The sequence below is a fragment of the Glycine max genome, chromosome 9, assembly GCF_000004515.6.
Source record: "Glycine max cultivar Williams 82 chromosome 9, Glycine_max_v4.0, whole genome shotgun sequence".
Lineage (NCBI taxonomy): Eukaryota > Viridiplantae > Streptophyta > Magnoliopsida > Fabales > Fabaceae > Glycine > Glycine max.
The window spans coordinates 43,961,065-43,979,069 of record NC_038245.2 but is presented as its reverse complement, the minus strand read 5'-3'; the positions used below and the strand labels follow the sequence as shown (position 1 = coordinate 43,979,069).

Genomic DNA, 18,005 nt, shown 5'->3' with positions numbered 1-18,005 from the left:
TTTTAAGTATAAAATTAAATTTAGATATATTTTTATATATTTAATTTTAGATGGTAGAATCATTCAACTTCAATAACCTAATAAATCAACTTCACTTAAAGATGTAACAAGCTCCCTCAAGAATCATGAGTAACACGATAGGGAGGGAGGGAGAGAGTGATTTACTATTTAAGAAAATTGTTTTTTTATTTTATAATTTATTAGAAATGTATTTAAAATATTAATTTTAAAATTAGTGAGTGTGAGTTTATTTTAATTTAATTTTAAAGAATTTATTATTTTTAAAATATTAAATAAAAATATTTTTATTAATTTATTATTCTTAAAATAAATATTTTAATTACCAATAATAGACAATGATAACATTTATGTTTATTAATCAAATAATTCAAAATTTTGAATTTTAGTTGACTATATGAAATAAATAAGGATTCACTGCTTTTAGTGGAAATTATTCATGATCATAAAAAAATATTTTCATTTCAAAAATAACTACTCTTTAAAATTTTAATGTTTTTATTTTTTGCTTAAAGCATTGTTTGGATGTGGAACAAAATGAAAATATGCTGATTAAATTTCCTTTTTTTTTCTTTTTTCTTTTTGACTTTTTGTGAGCGATGAACTGCTTAGTGCTGAATCTACTGATTCAAATTTCAAAGTTGGCTCGATCATCAAATCAAACAAACACCTGAGAAGTTTGTGTCGTGTTACGCAACACACTCAAAGCTTGATTCTTCAGATTTCCGAATCCCGACGTAAGCTGAAAAAACACGAATTGGCTCTTATTCATATTCCTATTCAGAAAAAAACCAATTTTGGAGGAACGATGAATAGTTCATCGCCGGCTCACTCTTCGCTATCGACGACGGCGGTTGTAGGCGGTGGTGGTGGTGGCGGCGGCAGCAGCAACGCCACTGTTTCCATTGACGATTTCCATCTCCCTTGTGATCCCATCTCATCGCAAGAACGGAAAGACGAGGCCATGATAGGTGGGCTTCATTCAATTTACTTTGTTGTTATTTTCATTCAAAATTGAAACTTTGCGGTCATTTCACAATTGGCATGAATATGATATCCTATTAGTTATTAGGGTGAAATTCATCTAAGGGTCTCTTTCTGATAATTTTTTTTTAATCTTTAATTTTTATTTTATTATTTTTCAGTCTTCCTAATCTCGGGTTACTTCCTTTGTACTTATCTAGCATTGCAGTTATTGAGATTCCTGAGTTACTCTCAGTTATGGTTCACAGCTGATTGATTTTAGGGTAAAATATGTTTTCCCCGTACTTTAACTTTACTTTAACTTAGCAGTGGTGGTTTTTATCCCTTTCCTTAGACACTTATCACCATGAAGATGGAAGAAGGATGAAAACCACTGCTTTTGTAAAGTTCAAGGACCAAATTGATCGAAGTTGAAGTTTGGGGACTAAAATCAAGTTTCACCAAAAATATAGGGATTGAAAACATATTTTACCCTGATTTTATCGTTCAATATAGATTATTTGTTTTTTGTTTTTTTTCATGTTTTCCTTTGGGTTTCTTGGGTTTGGACTAAAAGTAGCCTTAAATTGTATTCTGGTTAGGATTCATATCAGAGAGGGATTTCTGGTCTGGTTTTCTATGTTGAATTCACCATGCCTTGATTTTGAAAACAATGAAGGGGAAAGGCAAATCTTTGGTTTAAGAAGAATGCAGCATCTTTCTATGTAATTTTGGATCCAAAATATAATGTATTCTGTTCTCTGTTCTTCCTGAACTTACACATGAGGCTTGGATTGTGACATTCTGCTTTCCTATTTTTCAGTTTTAAAATCAGATCTCATGGCTGCACTCGACAAGGAAGTTAAATCCTTGGTTGAAGATAACTGGAAGTTTGAAGGGCCTCGTTCGCGGATCCACCTAGTATCACATCGAGGTGGTTTGTATATCAATCACTTAATGATTTTGTTGTGATATCTTAGTTGATCCTTGCATTTAGTTAATTGAGGCTACCTAATTCAGTTGATCTTGATGCTCATATCCTTTATTTCATGGTGTTAAATATCAGTATTGCTGTGTTTTTCTTTCCCATGATATCCATGCTAGTTATGCATTTGGCATCATAAATCATAATGGAAGCCCAGTGCTCAAGGTTCCCCACTTAGTGAGGTTAGGGAGGATGTATGTGTGCAGCCTTAGGCGGAGAGGTTGTTTCCATGATTTGAACCTGTGACTTCTAAGTCACAAGGTAGCAACCTTACTGTTGTGCCTAGGCTTGCCCTAGGCATGATATGAAGAAAATGTATATTCTCTAAATCCTAAATCACTTATAATCGTCAACTCAATGATTTTTCACAACCCTCCTGATTTTTAGCATATGTTTATATGCTGTAACCTATTCCTTCACTTTTGATTAATGTGTGAACAAACAGAACTCAACTGAGTGCCTTTGGCTTTACCAACTAATATATTTATTATATGGTCTAGTAATGAATTCTTGGTACATGGTTGAAATCTGGTTTGGTCAAGCTGCAATGGATTATAGATGATTGTCTACATGTGCTGTGATATTTACTTAAAACTCATCTGTTTTGTTCTTTACACCAATAAAAAAAAAATCTGTGTATTATTAGATATAAGTGTGATAAAAATGTGATAAAAACTTTTGATGGGAAGCTGATAAGAACTGTCATGACTCATGAGTACTCACTAGTCATGTATTATTAGATATAAGTGTAATTTTTTTTATCGGTCAATGTTAGTTGTTAGTTTTTGTTAGTGGGAGATATTCAAACACACGACCTCTCCCTCCTCTCTTCTCCTTTCACTATCAAGTCAGCCTTATAACCCCTAGAATAGATATAAGTGTAATAATAACGAGCAGTTATGGATAGAAGTTAGGACTTAGGAAAGTAAAGTATTATTAGCATATGTGATAGAAAATAGCTTGTCCTGCCATAGTTGACCAGTATTTGTTCTGTATTAGAATTTGAAGCTCCCTTGATGCAGTTATTCATAGAAAATAACTGATGGCAGTTATGTGTTAGGGTATAGTTGATAGTAGGGTGTGTAATTAAGAAAAGGGTATTGTTATTTGTAGTTTGTGGACAGAGAGTATTCTCTCAACTCTCAAGAGACTTTTATCTCTAGAACAACAATTGTATTGCTGTATTATGTGATTTCTGTGTTTTGAATTATATTTTATTAGTTTATGTTATCAATTGGTGTTTCGAATTATATTATATTATATTAGTTTATGTTTATCTCTAGAAAAATAATTGGTTTGCATGTTTACAATAACATTTCATTTTCACTATGCCCTGCCTTTTTTCTATTTGCTGATTTCTTTGACATAAGTAGAATGATATGCAGTGAAGTGCGGTTATTTTTATGGTCCTCACGTCATGGTTTGTCTGGTTGAGCACCAGTTTCCTTTTCCTATATTAGATAGGAAGCGAATGCATCCCTTTTTCACATTTTTGTTGGAGTCTTGAGACACTTAGGCTTTGTTTCTGCTGAACATTCTGCTGCAGGTGGTCATCTCTATAGGCCAACAGAAATTTCTAAGAATTGGAATTTGACTCCACCAAAATAGTTGGAACACTCACCTTGTAACACTGTGCCTCTATTATAAAGTGATTATGGTTGTGATCTGCAGATAAGAACTGCTATGCCAATTTCTTTCCCCCGTGGTAGAAAACACAGCTGTTAGTTGTTACTCTACATCTTCAGGTGACATGACATGTAGTTCTGTAAGGGCATGAAGATTGCAAATGAAGGTTCTTTCTATGCAAGATTGTTAGTCACATTTTCTGCTAGTCTTTCTAACTGGGTCGAGAAGCTGGTGTTTTTAACATTTATGTGGTATTATTGCTCTTATTTCGAGGGATCAATGATTAATTGCCGTTGATTGTTCGTAAAACTATCTATCTATACAGAGGGATTAAATTACATCGTTATACCTAAAGAGCTATTACATCATATGTATAAAAGTAAACTTCACTTAAAACTTTGAGAGTCGTTAGATCAAAATTTTAACTTTACAATAACGGCTCATCTAATTCAATTATATCATCTTCATTTCAACAACTTTGACTCATGACTCATCAAATCGAAACTTGAACTTTACAATAGACTTAATATTTTTTGAAGATAATTATGTTCAATTAAAAATGTAATTAATTTTTTTTAATCAACTTTAATTTAATTATATTTATTATGATACTAAATATTTTTAAAAATAATAAATTTATTTATTTACATATATTTTAAATAATATTAAATACAAATGATACTAAGTACACATTTAAAAATTTATAATTTAGCCAAATTTGTGCATTACATAAGTCTAAAATCTAATTTTAATGTATAAGGCAAGATATTGGGTTGAAAGAAGAGAAAAGATTAACATTATTAACATTGCTACACAAACAAAACAAAAATTTGTGAACGAATGTTACTATTTGATCCGGAAATCGATTATATTGGGAGACCAATTTACTTAAAGTAACATTCGTTCATTCAAACAAAAAAAAATAGGACGAAAATTTGTGATGAAGAAAATTTCCATCCCAAAAATAATTAGGATGAAATTTGGGACAAAATTATGTGATATTTTTTTATTTTTAAAACCATTTATTAGTTCCGAACAGAATTTGTACTCCATGACAATTCAGAGATGGAATAATAATTCCTGTTTCAATTTTTGGATAGAGTTTGTTTTTCGTCCCTTGTTTTGTGACAAAATTTATCTTTCCTCTCAATCTCGTGATAATCTTTCGTCTCCATGAAAACATGTAATCCGTCCCAATATTTTTCATCGCAAGTTAATAATAAACTTAGAAAGATTTTATTTATTTAGATATAATTTATAATAAAAATATAAAAAATAGTAAATTCTCTTACTCTTTATGTACAATTAATCTAGACATACACATTATAAAACTTAGTGTAAGTTTGGTAATTATTTATTTTTATAAGAAAATATTTTTGAAGACTAAGTAATAAAAAAAGAAATATAATTAATGACATAATTTTACTCTCTTAACTTTACATTCAATGTATATTTAGATTAATTTAATTACTGCATAAAAACTTAAAACAAAGATATATATATATATATATATATATATATATATATATATATATATATATATATATATATATATTTAAACCCTATTGTACTCTACAAATTAAAAAAACATAAATTAACTATAAAGAATTCTCATATTAATATTAATCACAGTAATTATTAATTAGAGATGGTAAAATCACACCGATGAAGAAGGTGTGAAAGAAAGAGAAGTGAAAGTTTTGATCGGTTTCTCTTTGTGAATTTTGCGTCAGGAAAATGTTGAAGTTCTTGTCGAGAGTGAAAATCGAGTTCAACGCGTTGAACCCGCGAATGGCGTCGTGTATGGAGTTTCTGGCGCAATGCAACTCGCGGAAGGCGAAGGAGTGGAACTCGGCGTGCGAAGTGGAGGTGAAGCGCGTGCGCCGCCAGAGATAACGATGACGTTGGTTAACGGCGTAGAGGAAGTGTTCGACGCGACGGCGACGGCATCATAAGTTGCAGTGGAGAATATTTGGGATTTGTGAGTTGCGCTATAAGGCAATGTTAGGAGCAGAGGGGAGGGGAAGAAAACTACACTACCTGGTTTCGAGGACCAAGACCTCCTTACAAACTAATTTTCTAAATTCTTCTCTTTCTGCCTTATTCATTGATTCTTAGAGCTTTTATACACAATTGCATGTCTATATTCCCACTACGATAACCGCTACAATAACCAATACAATAACCGCTATAATAACCACCACAATAACCGCTATAATAACCACTACAATAACCACACCCCCACTACAATAACCGCTACTAGAATGATAACTACCCCTATGACAGGTTTCCATGGCAGGGCATCTTCTTCCTAACATTCCCTAGCCCATCAAAAACACCTTGTCCTCAAGGTGTTGGGTGTAGAAAACAGAACCTGGATCCCAAATGAAAATGGGTGTAAGAATTAGTGCCTGAAGATGATTGTGGAGACAGAGCCCTTTGGCAGCGACGAGAATGACGAAGATGAGGAGGAGGAAGGGGTGGTTGAGATTTGTGTCCTTGACTGTGGCAGCACACACAACAGAAAGGGAGAAGTGGATGTCAGAGGGAAGGATGCCACGACTAGAGGACTTTGTGTGGGACCGATGACTGGCGACCAGGAGGGATTCGAAGGAGAGTGTGTGGTGCTTGTTAACGGGAAGGTGGGAAGTTGCCATGGGAAGGGGAGGCAACGTGGTTTCTGCTGTTGGTGGAGGCGGCGTGGTTTCTGCTGTTGGCGGTGGCTTAGCAGAGGAAGAAGTTGGGTTGATTGTCTTGGGAAGCAAAGGCGGCATGGGTGGTGACTTCGCAGAGGCAGAAGATGGAGAGGGTTGTTTAGGTACCATGGTATTCAATATCCGAATAATGACATCAAGTTTGGAAGTAATGGAAGTTTGGTCTGCAGCAATGGAAGTTTGAATTGCAGCGAGTTTAGCCATGACGGCCTCGAGACGATCCACACAGGCGATGGAAAGTTCGGTGTCCGCCATTGAAGAGTGGCAGGTCAGACCAATTGTTAGGAGCAGAGGGGAGGGGAAGAAAACTACACTACTTGGTTTCGAGGACCAAGACCTCCTTACAAACTAATTTTCTAAATTCTTCTCTTTCTGCCTTATTCATTGATTCTTAGAGCTTTTATACACAATTACATGTCTATATTCCCACTACAATAACCGCTATAATAACCACCACAATAACCACTATAATAACCACTACAATAACCGCACCCCCACTACAATAACCGTTACTAGAATGATAACTACCCCTATAACAAGTTTCCATGGCAGAGCATCTTCTTCCTAACCGGCAATGTGTGGGTGATACAATGGACTTAATTCTTACTATGCTTTGTAGTAATTGTGTTGCAGAATGCCACGTGCTTGATTATGAACTTTGGCTTATAAGAGTGATGACAAGTGTTTAGTGATCAATCCGAAATGGATGGATAGGTGAGGTTTTTGTGGTGATATCAGAGCTTAACGCTTCATGGTTGTGGTAATTGTTGTTTTATTTATTATCCTTTTTTTTTTTAACAATATACTTGAATTCAGTTAATATCCATATTTAGGTACGTAAAATCTCAAATTTCATGGTTGTCGTTAAACATGCTCATCTACAACCCTGCGGTGTTTGTTATAGTGAGGATGAATCTGGTAATCATCTACACCTAACAATAGCATTTGTATAGGTTAGAGACATTTAATTAAAAGGAAATGATGGTGCCATGGTGGAGAATGGAGATGCCTATAATCAAGTGTTAAGCATCCAAAGCAGTGACACAACCCGAAATGATATAACAAGTCAGGATCCATTAATCAGATTTTTCGGATCACAATCCTTACATTAAGGCAAAACCATGAGTTTTCACTCAACTTTAACACATTTTGAAGAAAAAAAAACATAAGTTGTACATTAATTTTTTATGTAGGTAATTAAATTTTCACTCAGTTCATAATACACGATGGGTTAAGATTTATTAAAAATTGTAAAATCAAGATTGAAATAAAAAAGTGAGAGTTATAAAATTGTGATATTTAATAAATTTTTATCAAAGAATGTATTTAAAATAGTATATGCTGACATATTTCTCTTGTGAGTTTTTAGTAATTACATGTTTTTTTTTTTTGTAAAAATGATAAAAAAAAGTGTATATGTAACATAGCTTAAATTAAAAATATCATTAAACACATAAAATTAAAGTGAAATTGTTCTAGTAAGGATAAACGATTATTCTATATATATTGTCTCAATTATAATACTAGAACTCATTTGATAGCCTGGATAAATAATATAAGAGTTAAACTACTCTATTTTTTTTATTACATCATAAATTTAATTTATATATGCTATTAATGTAAAAAAAATATACAAGCATTTAATAAAAATTCACTCTGCATCATCTTATTTAAAAGTTGACTTGATGGTTGAAGGTGAGAAGAAGATCGAGGTCATGAATTTGAAAATTTCTTCCAATAACAAAAATTAAGAATTATTTATTATTTTAAAAAAATATTTTTCATTAAGCAGTGGATGAATTTCTCTTAACAATACATTGATTACACATTTTTTGTTACTTTCATCCAATCACAAATAAATGGTATGATAAAGTTTATAATATTTACCTTATTTATACCAACAATAACTTTTTATTGGATGAAAATTTATTAATAGTTATGCATTAGTGTAAAAAAATTATATTATTAGCCAATAAAAAATTATTTCGGTGAAAATAAAAAAACTTATCATATGTTAATTTGTAAATCACGATATAAAACTTCTTTATACATCACCGTCGATGCCTAAATTATTTACTCAAGGAATACCAATAATAATTTTGGATTAGGAGATAATATAAAAAACTTTTACTGTATAAACCGATTAAACTCTATATGGAATTGGACAACTTTTCTTACTGTAATCAATCTTAACAGTCCACCTAGTCCTTGTGAAAAATGTGCATAGAATTCTTCATACACTAGATCTCTTTCTTGAAAAGAATCTTGCGTAATCGTAATGGAAACTGAATTAGAAAAGAGAAAGTCTGAAAGATTCTAATAGGAAAAAAGTGTGAGAAATATATTTAAAAAATGTTTAAAAAATAAACATTTACGATTCCTTTTAAACAATTAACTCATTTTTTTTATACATAATTAACTCCTTTTTCTAAATAGTCTTTTATAGTTTTCCTTTATTATCATCATTTATATCTTATTTAACCTTACAAATAAATCCTTTATTATTTTTGTCTACGTATATTTAAAATCATATTTGCCTCTAACATTAAATATCTCATGAAAATATCTTAGTGTTTACACACTTTTTTCCTTAATTAGTTAAAGCATCTCAATACATTGCTAATTTCATCCTTCCCCTCATTTGAATATTTTATGGATTGAATAAAATGAAAAAGAATGGAACCAAATTACTATACTACTGTTTGAATATTTTATTGCGTATAAGAATTTTTCATTTCATTATTCAAGAAAACAGAATGATAAGGAGATTGGTTGACAAACAATAAAATAGTTCTATCATAAAGGGGGTAAGAGAATTGGATAAAAAGAAATGGAATAAATTCCATTCTGTTATAAACAATTCCAACAATGGTGCCTAATATCAGTCAATTTCATTTCCTTCTATTTTACCATAAGTTGAAACATAACCTCGGAAAGGATAAAATAAAATTGACCAAGAAACAAAAAGGCCTCTGCAGCTTTACATCGTATCACTGCAGTCCATTGTTGCCGCCCTTGTTCAGAAAGCAAATCTTCTAATGTGCATTTTTCAGACGCCTTGAGCAATCGTTACCAACACTGTCCAACATGTTCTCCTTTTCCCATTTCCCCCCTCACCAAGGAAACCTGAAAACAGAAATCTAATTCACATATAACTCAACTTGACAGATTGCCCATAACATTGGAAGAACTGATCATGTAATCACAAACACTTCCCGAGGATGCCATCACAAGACCACAAGTTCACAACTTGTTTTCAAAATAAAGTCAAGAAAAATCAATGTAAATGCACATGAGAAAGTTGGATTGCTCTTCGTACGCACAACAAACTAAAGCCATTGAAGACCAAATGAAAAGCATTGTCTTTTTCAGTGATCAAGTGGGAGTGTAATTATATATCAGTCGTGTATTGTTTGGGTCAGGGATTACCTAGGACAATAAGAAAGATTAATATGAATATCATGGTCTTTTTGCATTGGAAGAAAGAAGACCCATCTGCTCAGTAAGGTGATCCATATGTCGAGTATTGTTCCATCCATTTTCCGTTGGCTGGACCTCATTCCCTTTGGATACTTCGGCCACATTGGTATCAATATCCTCTGGAACTGAAGTTTGCAAAATTTCATCCCAAATAGGATTGGCTAACAAATCATCAATGTCTGCATCGGGTGAAATACCTTCAAAATCAATGGGAAATGACCCCCCAGCCCCCAATGAAGGATCCATATATCCCTCATCTGTCTCAGTTGCCATATAATTTTCTTCAGGAATATCAAGAATATTTCCTGCAACCATCTCTGTTATTGAAGGAAGATCAGGGATCATTACATCTGCTCGAGAAACAGGGATAGAAGGTGGATCATGTGCTCCATCATTCATAACTTTTTCAGAAGCTACTGCTTGTGATACTGATAAAATTTCAGGTTTAACGATTGAGGGGACATGCCCTTGAGTCCCAGTTGCAGCTTGAATATGTGAAGACTGCACCGAAGCTGGAGAGACCTCTTTAAGAGTTACTCCAGAAGTCCAGCCTGAAGAGCTGCTACTGTCCATTCCACTGGAAGATGATGAAGCATCACCAATCATGTAGTTATCAGAATTTTTATTTAAAGATTCTACACGAGAAGTATCCCATTTCATGACCTGCCTAAGCATTTCTTTTGCTGCTTCATTCATCATAGGTTGATATTTAATAATTTGTCCATCTGGAGCAGCAGCATGCTCTGTTTCAGCCATACCTTCCTGTTTAAGCCGACGCTTTTTGTTGACTTCAGTTATGCGCCTATTGCTGTCATTTTGCTGTTGTACAAACTGAGCAAAGAAGCCAGGGCTCTGGACAGCTTTTGCAAGGAATGACATCATTTGCTGCTGTCGTTGCTCCATTCCCTGAAGGCGCTGAACCATTGTTTGCATCTGGTTATCAGTGGTCTGTTGCTGCTGCCTCAACCTCACAAGCTCTTGCATGAGCACATTCTTATCTCTTTTAAGCCTCTCAACCTCTTCCTCAAGCCCAAACTTCCCAACTTCTACACATGCCCCTACCGATGAACTCTGTCCATGTGGTTGCTGAGGCTGTTGATGGTTTTGGCCATGGGCAGGTTTTCGTCTTGTTATACTCCTAAGCAAGTGCTTTTGACCCCTCAAAAAACCCTCATTTGCAAATTCCCAGCGATCTGGATCAACCTTCCTGAAACCCTGTATAATGATAATGAATTGACGATGTTAGAAAGGAAGAGAAAAAAAAGACAGGGCATATGAAAAGGCACACAGCTTGAGTTGTTATATAAAACACAGAAACACTAAAGTATGCATAGATAATAAACTAAAAAGTAGGTAGGAGATGATAAGGAATGTGCAACAATATAGCAGAAGGGCGCAACAAGGTCTGGCTACGGAAAAAAATCTAACTCCGGTCATGGTCAAGTGGATTTGCTCCACAAGAGCAACTGGAACCAACCTCGCAATGAAAGCTGTAATGTTAAGCACTCAGTCTCAACTCTCAACCAAGATTCAATGAGGGGACAATCTAGGATGCAGATGTTTTACCAATCCCACAAAGGATATATACCGGTTTAACAACCATGGAGTGTACAGCTTATTTACTCAGGCAAACTAGTTACTTAAAAAAAAAATCCCATATCCACCAATTAGGCTGGGGACAGTCTGAAGCACACATTTGTGCTTCGTAGGAAACCAGGAATACAACAGCCCCATACTATCCAAAAGACACAGCCCTACTACCACCATGACAATTGATCAATATCACAACAGAGTTGCAAAGTTTAGACAATCTTCCTAAATGCAATCAATTATCAAGCAGTGCTGCCTCATTGTTTACGAACCCTAATCCTTATCTCATCTTTATCAGTCTTCCTATAAAAATTGAAAAAACATGTATAACACTCATTATAGGAAGTGTCTATGCAGAACACAAACGCGCTCTCTCACAACAAAGGGCACGTAATTGTATAAAAAAATAACAGCAAACCAGCGTACGATATCATAACATCTTGACCGTGAGAATCTTCTTGTAGACCCCCAAATCCTCTTCACAACAATTTGTTAGGTATATACTTCACAGGTCACACAACACATGAAATCTGATATATACAATGCATCAATAAACTAGTAATCAAACAACTGATTCACCTAGTTACTGAGACACAACGTAGGATGATGACAATATATCGAAACTCAAAATTCACAAGCTGCCACTATTTTCATACACAGAAACAAATCCACGAATCTCATCCCACCATAAGACTCCTCCATATATCATACCAACAACAAATAGTTAGAAAGATTATGTTTTTGAATCATACTTACACTTACACACATAACAACATCATCAAAATCAAACACCTATCGTTAACATAGTGGAGTGAAGAAAAAGAAAAGAAAAGAAAAAAACATACGTAAGTGTTTAACTGTCTAACGAAGCTGGAGAAGTTGTTGTGTTTGAAGTATTTGGGCAAAAGGTCTCTGGCGAACTCGGGTGGGTCCCACACGATGAAGCTGTTGTTCGTTGCGCTCCACGACACGATCGCGTCGGTGGAAGGGTCCTCCACCATGTCGTAGGTCTTGCTCAGAAACGGCGGCGGCGCGTTCGCGTTCGGAATCGGCGCCGCCGGAGTGGACCCGCCGCCTTCCATATCAAGAAATTAAATTTAAGTGGAAAAGAAAAGAAAGAAAGAGTAATTAGGGAATGCGTGGCAATGTTGGGAAAAGGGAAACCCTAATTTGTTGGAGAAGAAAGGGGAATGGATTGAATCAAGGTTGTGGTCACCCTCTTTGGGGTTGCGCCTTGCTCGAATTACCTATTTAGCATCCTCCCAAAAACATACACCTTTGGAAATTTTTCATCCTACACAAATAAAATAATGGACTGTTGTCACGTAAACTAGAAAGAGATATATTATTAATTATAAGTAGGAAGAGATTATAACAATGGGGTCTCAATAATTTCAAGAATAATTTTTAAAAAAGTAAACAGAATGTTCATAAATTTAATATTATTAATTAAAGTACTTAAGTATAAAATGTTGGCGGAGAAGTGTAAGATACGATTTATTTAATAAAAAAATTATATTTGATTTCTTTTCTTTTTTTTTAATGCCTTAGGGGCTAAAACACCCTAAGAAAAACAATTTTATTAATAATCATGAGGAAATAAAACATCAAACAAATCTCTCATAACAAGACAGTGCAATAAGGAAAAAAGGATCTTATACATAAAATTAAATTTTCGTCAGAAACTGATTGGTGTTTAAGATTAATATATATTTGGTAAAAAAAAATAATATATACAAACTACGGATATTTGATTACTATGAATAAAAAATATATATTACTAATTAAGGAGTATTTAGTAAATGTAAAATATTATTTAGTCTAAAACACCCTTATTTAATATTAAGATTTAACGTGATTGTTATTTATTGAGGTCTTTTCAATAAGTTGTAAGTGATTTTTTTTTCAAAAAGATGAAATCTACTTATTTTAATAAGAGTATATGAAAATAATAATTAGTGAGACTTCAAATTTATAAAAGATATTGTGGAATAAAAAAAGGGGGTGAAAACATGAACAGTTTTAAAAGTTGAAACTAAATGAATACTAAATAAACGAAGTATTGATTTTCTTAAACTAAATGCATTTACTATTTCTTTTAAGAATAATTTTAAATACTCAAATAATATATTCTTAATCATTTTTTGTATTTATTAAGGGTTTATTTGGGATGTTGTTAATTTTTTGTTTTAAATGGAAATTTCAAAATAAAATGAGTTTGACAAAAATTGGGTGATTATTAGTTATCGGCTAAATCAGCCGCTAGCCGATGCCAATAGACCAACTCCTTGGGCTAATTATTTTTAGTGCCAACAGGAAGAAAAGGAAAAAACATTTATAAATAGTAATTTTGTAGAACAATGACATCAGATTCAGCAAATAATCTCCTTCCCCCGACCACATCAACCTTAGTTCTTTCCCCGAAATCCATCTGCACCTGTGATGTTGGCAATACATTTAGCAGAATTCAGAATAAAAGTAATCATATTCTGGAACAGACGCAAATCATGCAAAAGAACTTTTACAAAAGCCAAATACCTGAAATGTACTTATGGTTCTGATGCATCAATTACTTTGTTGCAGCGGTAACAGAAGTATTGTTCACAATTACCACATTTCATTTTGTTACAACCTTCAGTTCGAGAAATTGCCATGTCACATTAAGGGCACAGCTTGGAATCACGATGAATTTCTTTCGTACTGAGCATTTCTTCGATCTTTTCATGTTCCCTTCGCTTTTGATCTTCCTTTAGTTGAGACGATTTTTGACAGTCCTATAATAAGGACAAAAATCAGAAAACTGGGGGCATTTTTTTGGTTAAATAATTACAGCCAAACATCAAGAAAAAGGATAAGAATAGAATAGATTGGTTAAAAACAAAAAGGATAATAGAATAGAAAGACGTGTCAAAATACATGCCTTTTGAACATCCTAAGCAATAGTAACTAGCAACAGACTAGACTCACATCAAGACAATGAAACGACCAAGAAACTACAACACAAAGTGCTAGCGATTCCCAACTATCAACAGTTAGTTACAGTGGAGCATTAATACATAGTTAGAACAATTAATTAGTTAGAGAGGTTGGAAGGATAACGTCTTAGCTTAAATAAGAGGATGTAGGTGTACGTTGAGGGTAGTGGCATTTTGCTGGTCATACATAATGCTATAGAGGGGGAAAAAAGAAGCAAGTTATCTGGCAGGCTGGTCCATAGGATATCATTTTTTCTTAACAAAATGAAGAAAGTGAAGTTTGTTATAGAATCTAACCAGAGAAATAGCTCTTGCATTCTTGTCCTTGGGATGAAATCAATGCAAGCAGGAAAATGAGACCCAATTAGCCCAATGACATCTTTAAGTAGAGAATGAAATCTCCAGCTTTTTTTGTCTAGTGTTTATCATCCTCTTTCCTGTTGTATTATCAGTATCATCTTTAAGCAGACAAAAGCCAAAATCATTTGGTCACTAACTTTTGAAATACACCAATGAACAGATTTTCATAGTGTAGCAGCATTACGTTGCAGTGACTATTAAGCATTAGGTACGGCTTTAGACAAAAAAGATACCGAGTATTCTGGTCCCAAGGCCATGGTGATGCATGCTGAAAGATGATCTCCCAATGTGAGAGATGAAGCTTGCTTTCTAATAGAATAATATAATTATTACTTGAATAACCACTCTTTAAATGCTGAAGACGTCTTCAAGAATATTTTATGGACATCAAGGCACAGCCTTCTCCTCAAGCACCAGGCTAAGAACCCAGATGCAGATAATGGCTGCAATCATGCTTGTGTAAGTTGTGTTAAGTGTTCCATATAGGTTTACATCAAGTCAACCGTATCTAGCACTGCAACCAAAGTATCAATCTATTAAGAACCATGTTCTAAAGTTGCTCGGCAAAAGTTGAGGCTTCGAGGTACAAAGAAAATGCAAACTTTGTTGCTCCTTTCAAGGAAGTATGATTTGTTTCTTGTAACAATCACCGAATCAACACACATGGGAGTATGGGACCACAATCGGAATGCAGCAAGAGTGTGAAGAAGTGCTTCTTTATATTAAGTACACAAGGCAAAACAAGAAAAACACTGCAAAATGGGCTAGCTTTTCTCCAATAGTGCAAGAGTTTAAGAAATCAAAAGCATACAACCCAGAAGTCATTTCAACCTGAACCTTAACTTCTTTTTTTTAGAGTATCCCTAATTAATAATTATCCATCACCTTGACTTTATAAAATTATTTGATTTATTTCACATTCACCTTAATATTCAATCTAAAAATGCTGACGATTATAATAATAGATTAATATAACTAATATTTTTAATACTTTCAATACTAAAATCATCATTACTATCAATTCTATAAAAAAACTTCGTACCCCATTGTTCAGAGGCTCTTCGCTATGCGAAGGTATGGGGGAGGGATGTTGTACGCAGCCTTACCCTTGCATATGCAAAGAGGCCGTTTCCGGATTCGAACCCATGACCAACAAGTCACCAAGACACAACTTTACCGCTGCACCAGGGCTCGCCCTCATTACTATCAATTCTATAACTCCATTTTTTTTATCGCTAAATATTAGTTATTAGTATTGTTAGTTTTTATTAGCGGGGGGATTCGAACCCGTGACCTGTCCCCCCTTCCTTCTCCCTTCACTACTAAACCAACCTTATATCTCCTAGTTCTATAACTCCATAACAAAAAAAAACATTTCATCATTCCATCACAGCCACCATCTACTGAATATTTCAATTTGATGATATAAAGTGGGTCCACTTAGAATTGCAACAGGTAAAGATATTTGGTAATTCACAAAAATTTAAACAAGCACAGGAACCAGCAAGGGACAAAAAAATTTGTTTACCAGGGAAACTTTTACACTAAATGAAAAGTCACACATGAATGCTAAATGAGTCACACATGTAATTATTCTTGAAAACTTCATTCAATAAAGGTGAAGGATGAGTAGGATTCAAGTGCATTTTTAAACTGGTAGCACCTGCTCTGTTTTGAAAATGTTATGCACACTATTTTTCCATAAACAAAAATCTAATGTTGTGGCTATATATGTGAATTTTCATATGCATAAAATAATCATGTGTAGTATTACTCATCTCATTTTATTGACTTAAGAAATTGACTGTCCAAATATTACTCATCTCATCTCATTGTAACAGATTCTTCTTGCACAGACCATGGATGAGGGAGGTGTAGCTAACAATGGATGGTTTTATCTGGGAGTGTTCCATTTCCTCCATCAATCAAGACATTTCATTACATCCCCTTTCCTGCAGAAGGCATTAATTAAGATGCTGTCGCTATAAACATCTGGCAATATCCCAGAGCTCTTCATTTCTTCCAAAACTTGCAAAGCCTCAAACACTTCACCTCTTTTACAAAATCCATAAATTACATCATTAAAAGAATGGGTATTGAGAGGCTGGTTATTATAGTGCAAGTTGCGAATTAACATCAGAGCAGCCTCAACATTACCAACTTTACAAAGTCCATGAATATAAGTACTATATATGACAACAGTTGGCTTTTCCCCACTCCGATATATTTTCCCCAGAATCACAGCAGCCTGTCTAATACCTGCATCACACCCAACATCACTACAACAAAAATTCATCATGATTGTATAGGTGTAGATATTTGGCAACGGGCTGCGGTCCTTCAATTCCCTGAAAACCCATCTCACAAACTCCACTCTATTCGCCTCAACCAAGCATTTCAGCAAGAATTGCAAGTCCTATTATCAGGCTCAAGCCCAACATGCTTAGCATTCACAAACGCATCAAGAGCATTTTCCAGCATAGAGTTGGATGCAAACACTCTTATGAGCACATCAAACACAACATCGGATCTTTCCACATGCTGGGGTGAATCCAGCAAAGCTGAAAACAATTCAATGTATCATATTTAGCCTCATTACAGAAGCCAACAATATCTCTAAGCAAAGCCCACACTTCCAAACGCATCCCCGCCAAAGCAAACGCGTGAATGATGATCCTAAAGCAATTGATTGAATGAGAAAACCCATGACTCTCAACCCAACTCTCAAACCTTCTCTTGCAACACTCCAACTCAGTGATTTGAACACCCTAGACACTAAAGGAAACAACTCCCTCCTTGTTGCGGGAACATGGGGTGCAGGCCTATTAATCACAAAATTGGTGTAATGAGATTTTGAACTTTCATCAAACACGTTGTCTTCCAACATCAATGCAGAAGAAGTAGAGGAATAGAACCTGAACAAGCATTGGCGTTGGAAGTGCACTTGGTGACGGAGCAAAACACATCCAAGAAAGCATATTAACGACATGAAGATACACCCATCAATACCCAATTCGAATAACTAAACCAACACAAAGCAATGAAGAGGGTGCGTAACCAAGCATTTAAAAAAGATAGAAAAACGAAGACCCACGACGGCGAGTTGAACAAAAAAAAAAGGGTTTCCTTAAAACAAACAAAAAAACATGTTTTGTTTCCTAAGATTGAAGTGCTATCCTTTACTGTCATTTAAAACTATAGTTTTCACCATTTTTAAAATTAAATTTTATCATTAAATATTAATACAGCTATGCATTATTATTTTAATGGAACAAGAGAGCCCCGCCAGGTTAC

The 18,005-nt window shown here is 34.3% G+C and overlaps 2 protein-coding genes and 1 long non-coding RNA gene across 3 annotated transcripts; 1 reads left to right on the top strand and 2 right to left on the bottom strand.

Annotated features, from left to right (window-relative positions):
• Positions 1 to 552: 552 nt before the first annotated feature.
• On the top strand, positions 553 to 3,773 carry LOC100795957 (protein SAMBA). Its single transcript, XM_003534236.4, has 3 exons — positions 553 to 989; positions 1,805 to 1,915; positions 3,513 to 3,773. Exons 1-3 carry the CDS (start codon positions 827 to 829, stop codon positions 3,572 to 3,574), a joined length of 336 nt encoding a protein of 111 aa, XP_003534284.1. The 5' UTR covers positions 553 to 826; the 3' UTR covers positions 3,575 to 3,773.
• Positions 3,774 to 9,078: 5,305 nt separating this feature from the next.
• Positions 9,079 to 12,713, bottom strand: HSF-17 (heat stress transcription factor 17). Its single transcript, XM_003534235.5, has 3 exons — positions 12,222 to 12,713; positions 9,736 to 11,001; positions 9,079 to 9,432 (listed from the first exon to the last, which is right to left on the bottom strand). Exons 1-2 carry the CDS (start codon positions 12,456 to 12,458, stop codon positions 9,766 to 9,768), a joined length of 1,473 nt encoding a protein of 490 aa, XP_003534283.1. The 5' UTR covers positions 12,459 to 12,713; the 3' UTR covers positions 9,079 to 9,432; positions 9,736 to 9,765.
• An 891-nt stretch (positions 12,714 to 13,604) lies between these two features.
• On the bottom strand, positions 13,605 to 17,949 carry LOC106794647 (uncharacterized). Its single transcript, XR_005886400.1, has 4 exons — positions 17,627 to 17,949; positions 14,649 to 17,533; positions 13,915 to 14,150; positions 13,605 to 13,813 (listed from the first exon to the last, which is right to left on the bottom strand). It is a non-coding gene; the product is annotated as an uncharacterized lncRNA (long non-coding RNA).
• Between the last annotated feature and the right edge of the window lie 56 nt (positions 17,950 to 18,005).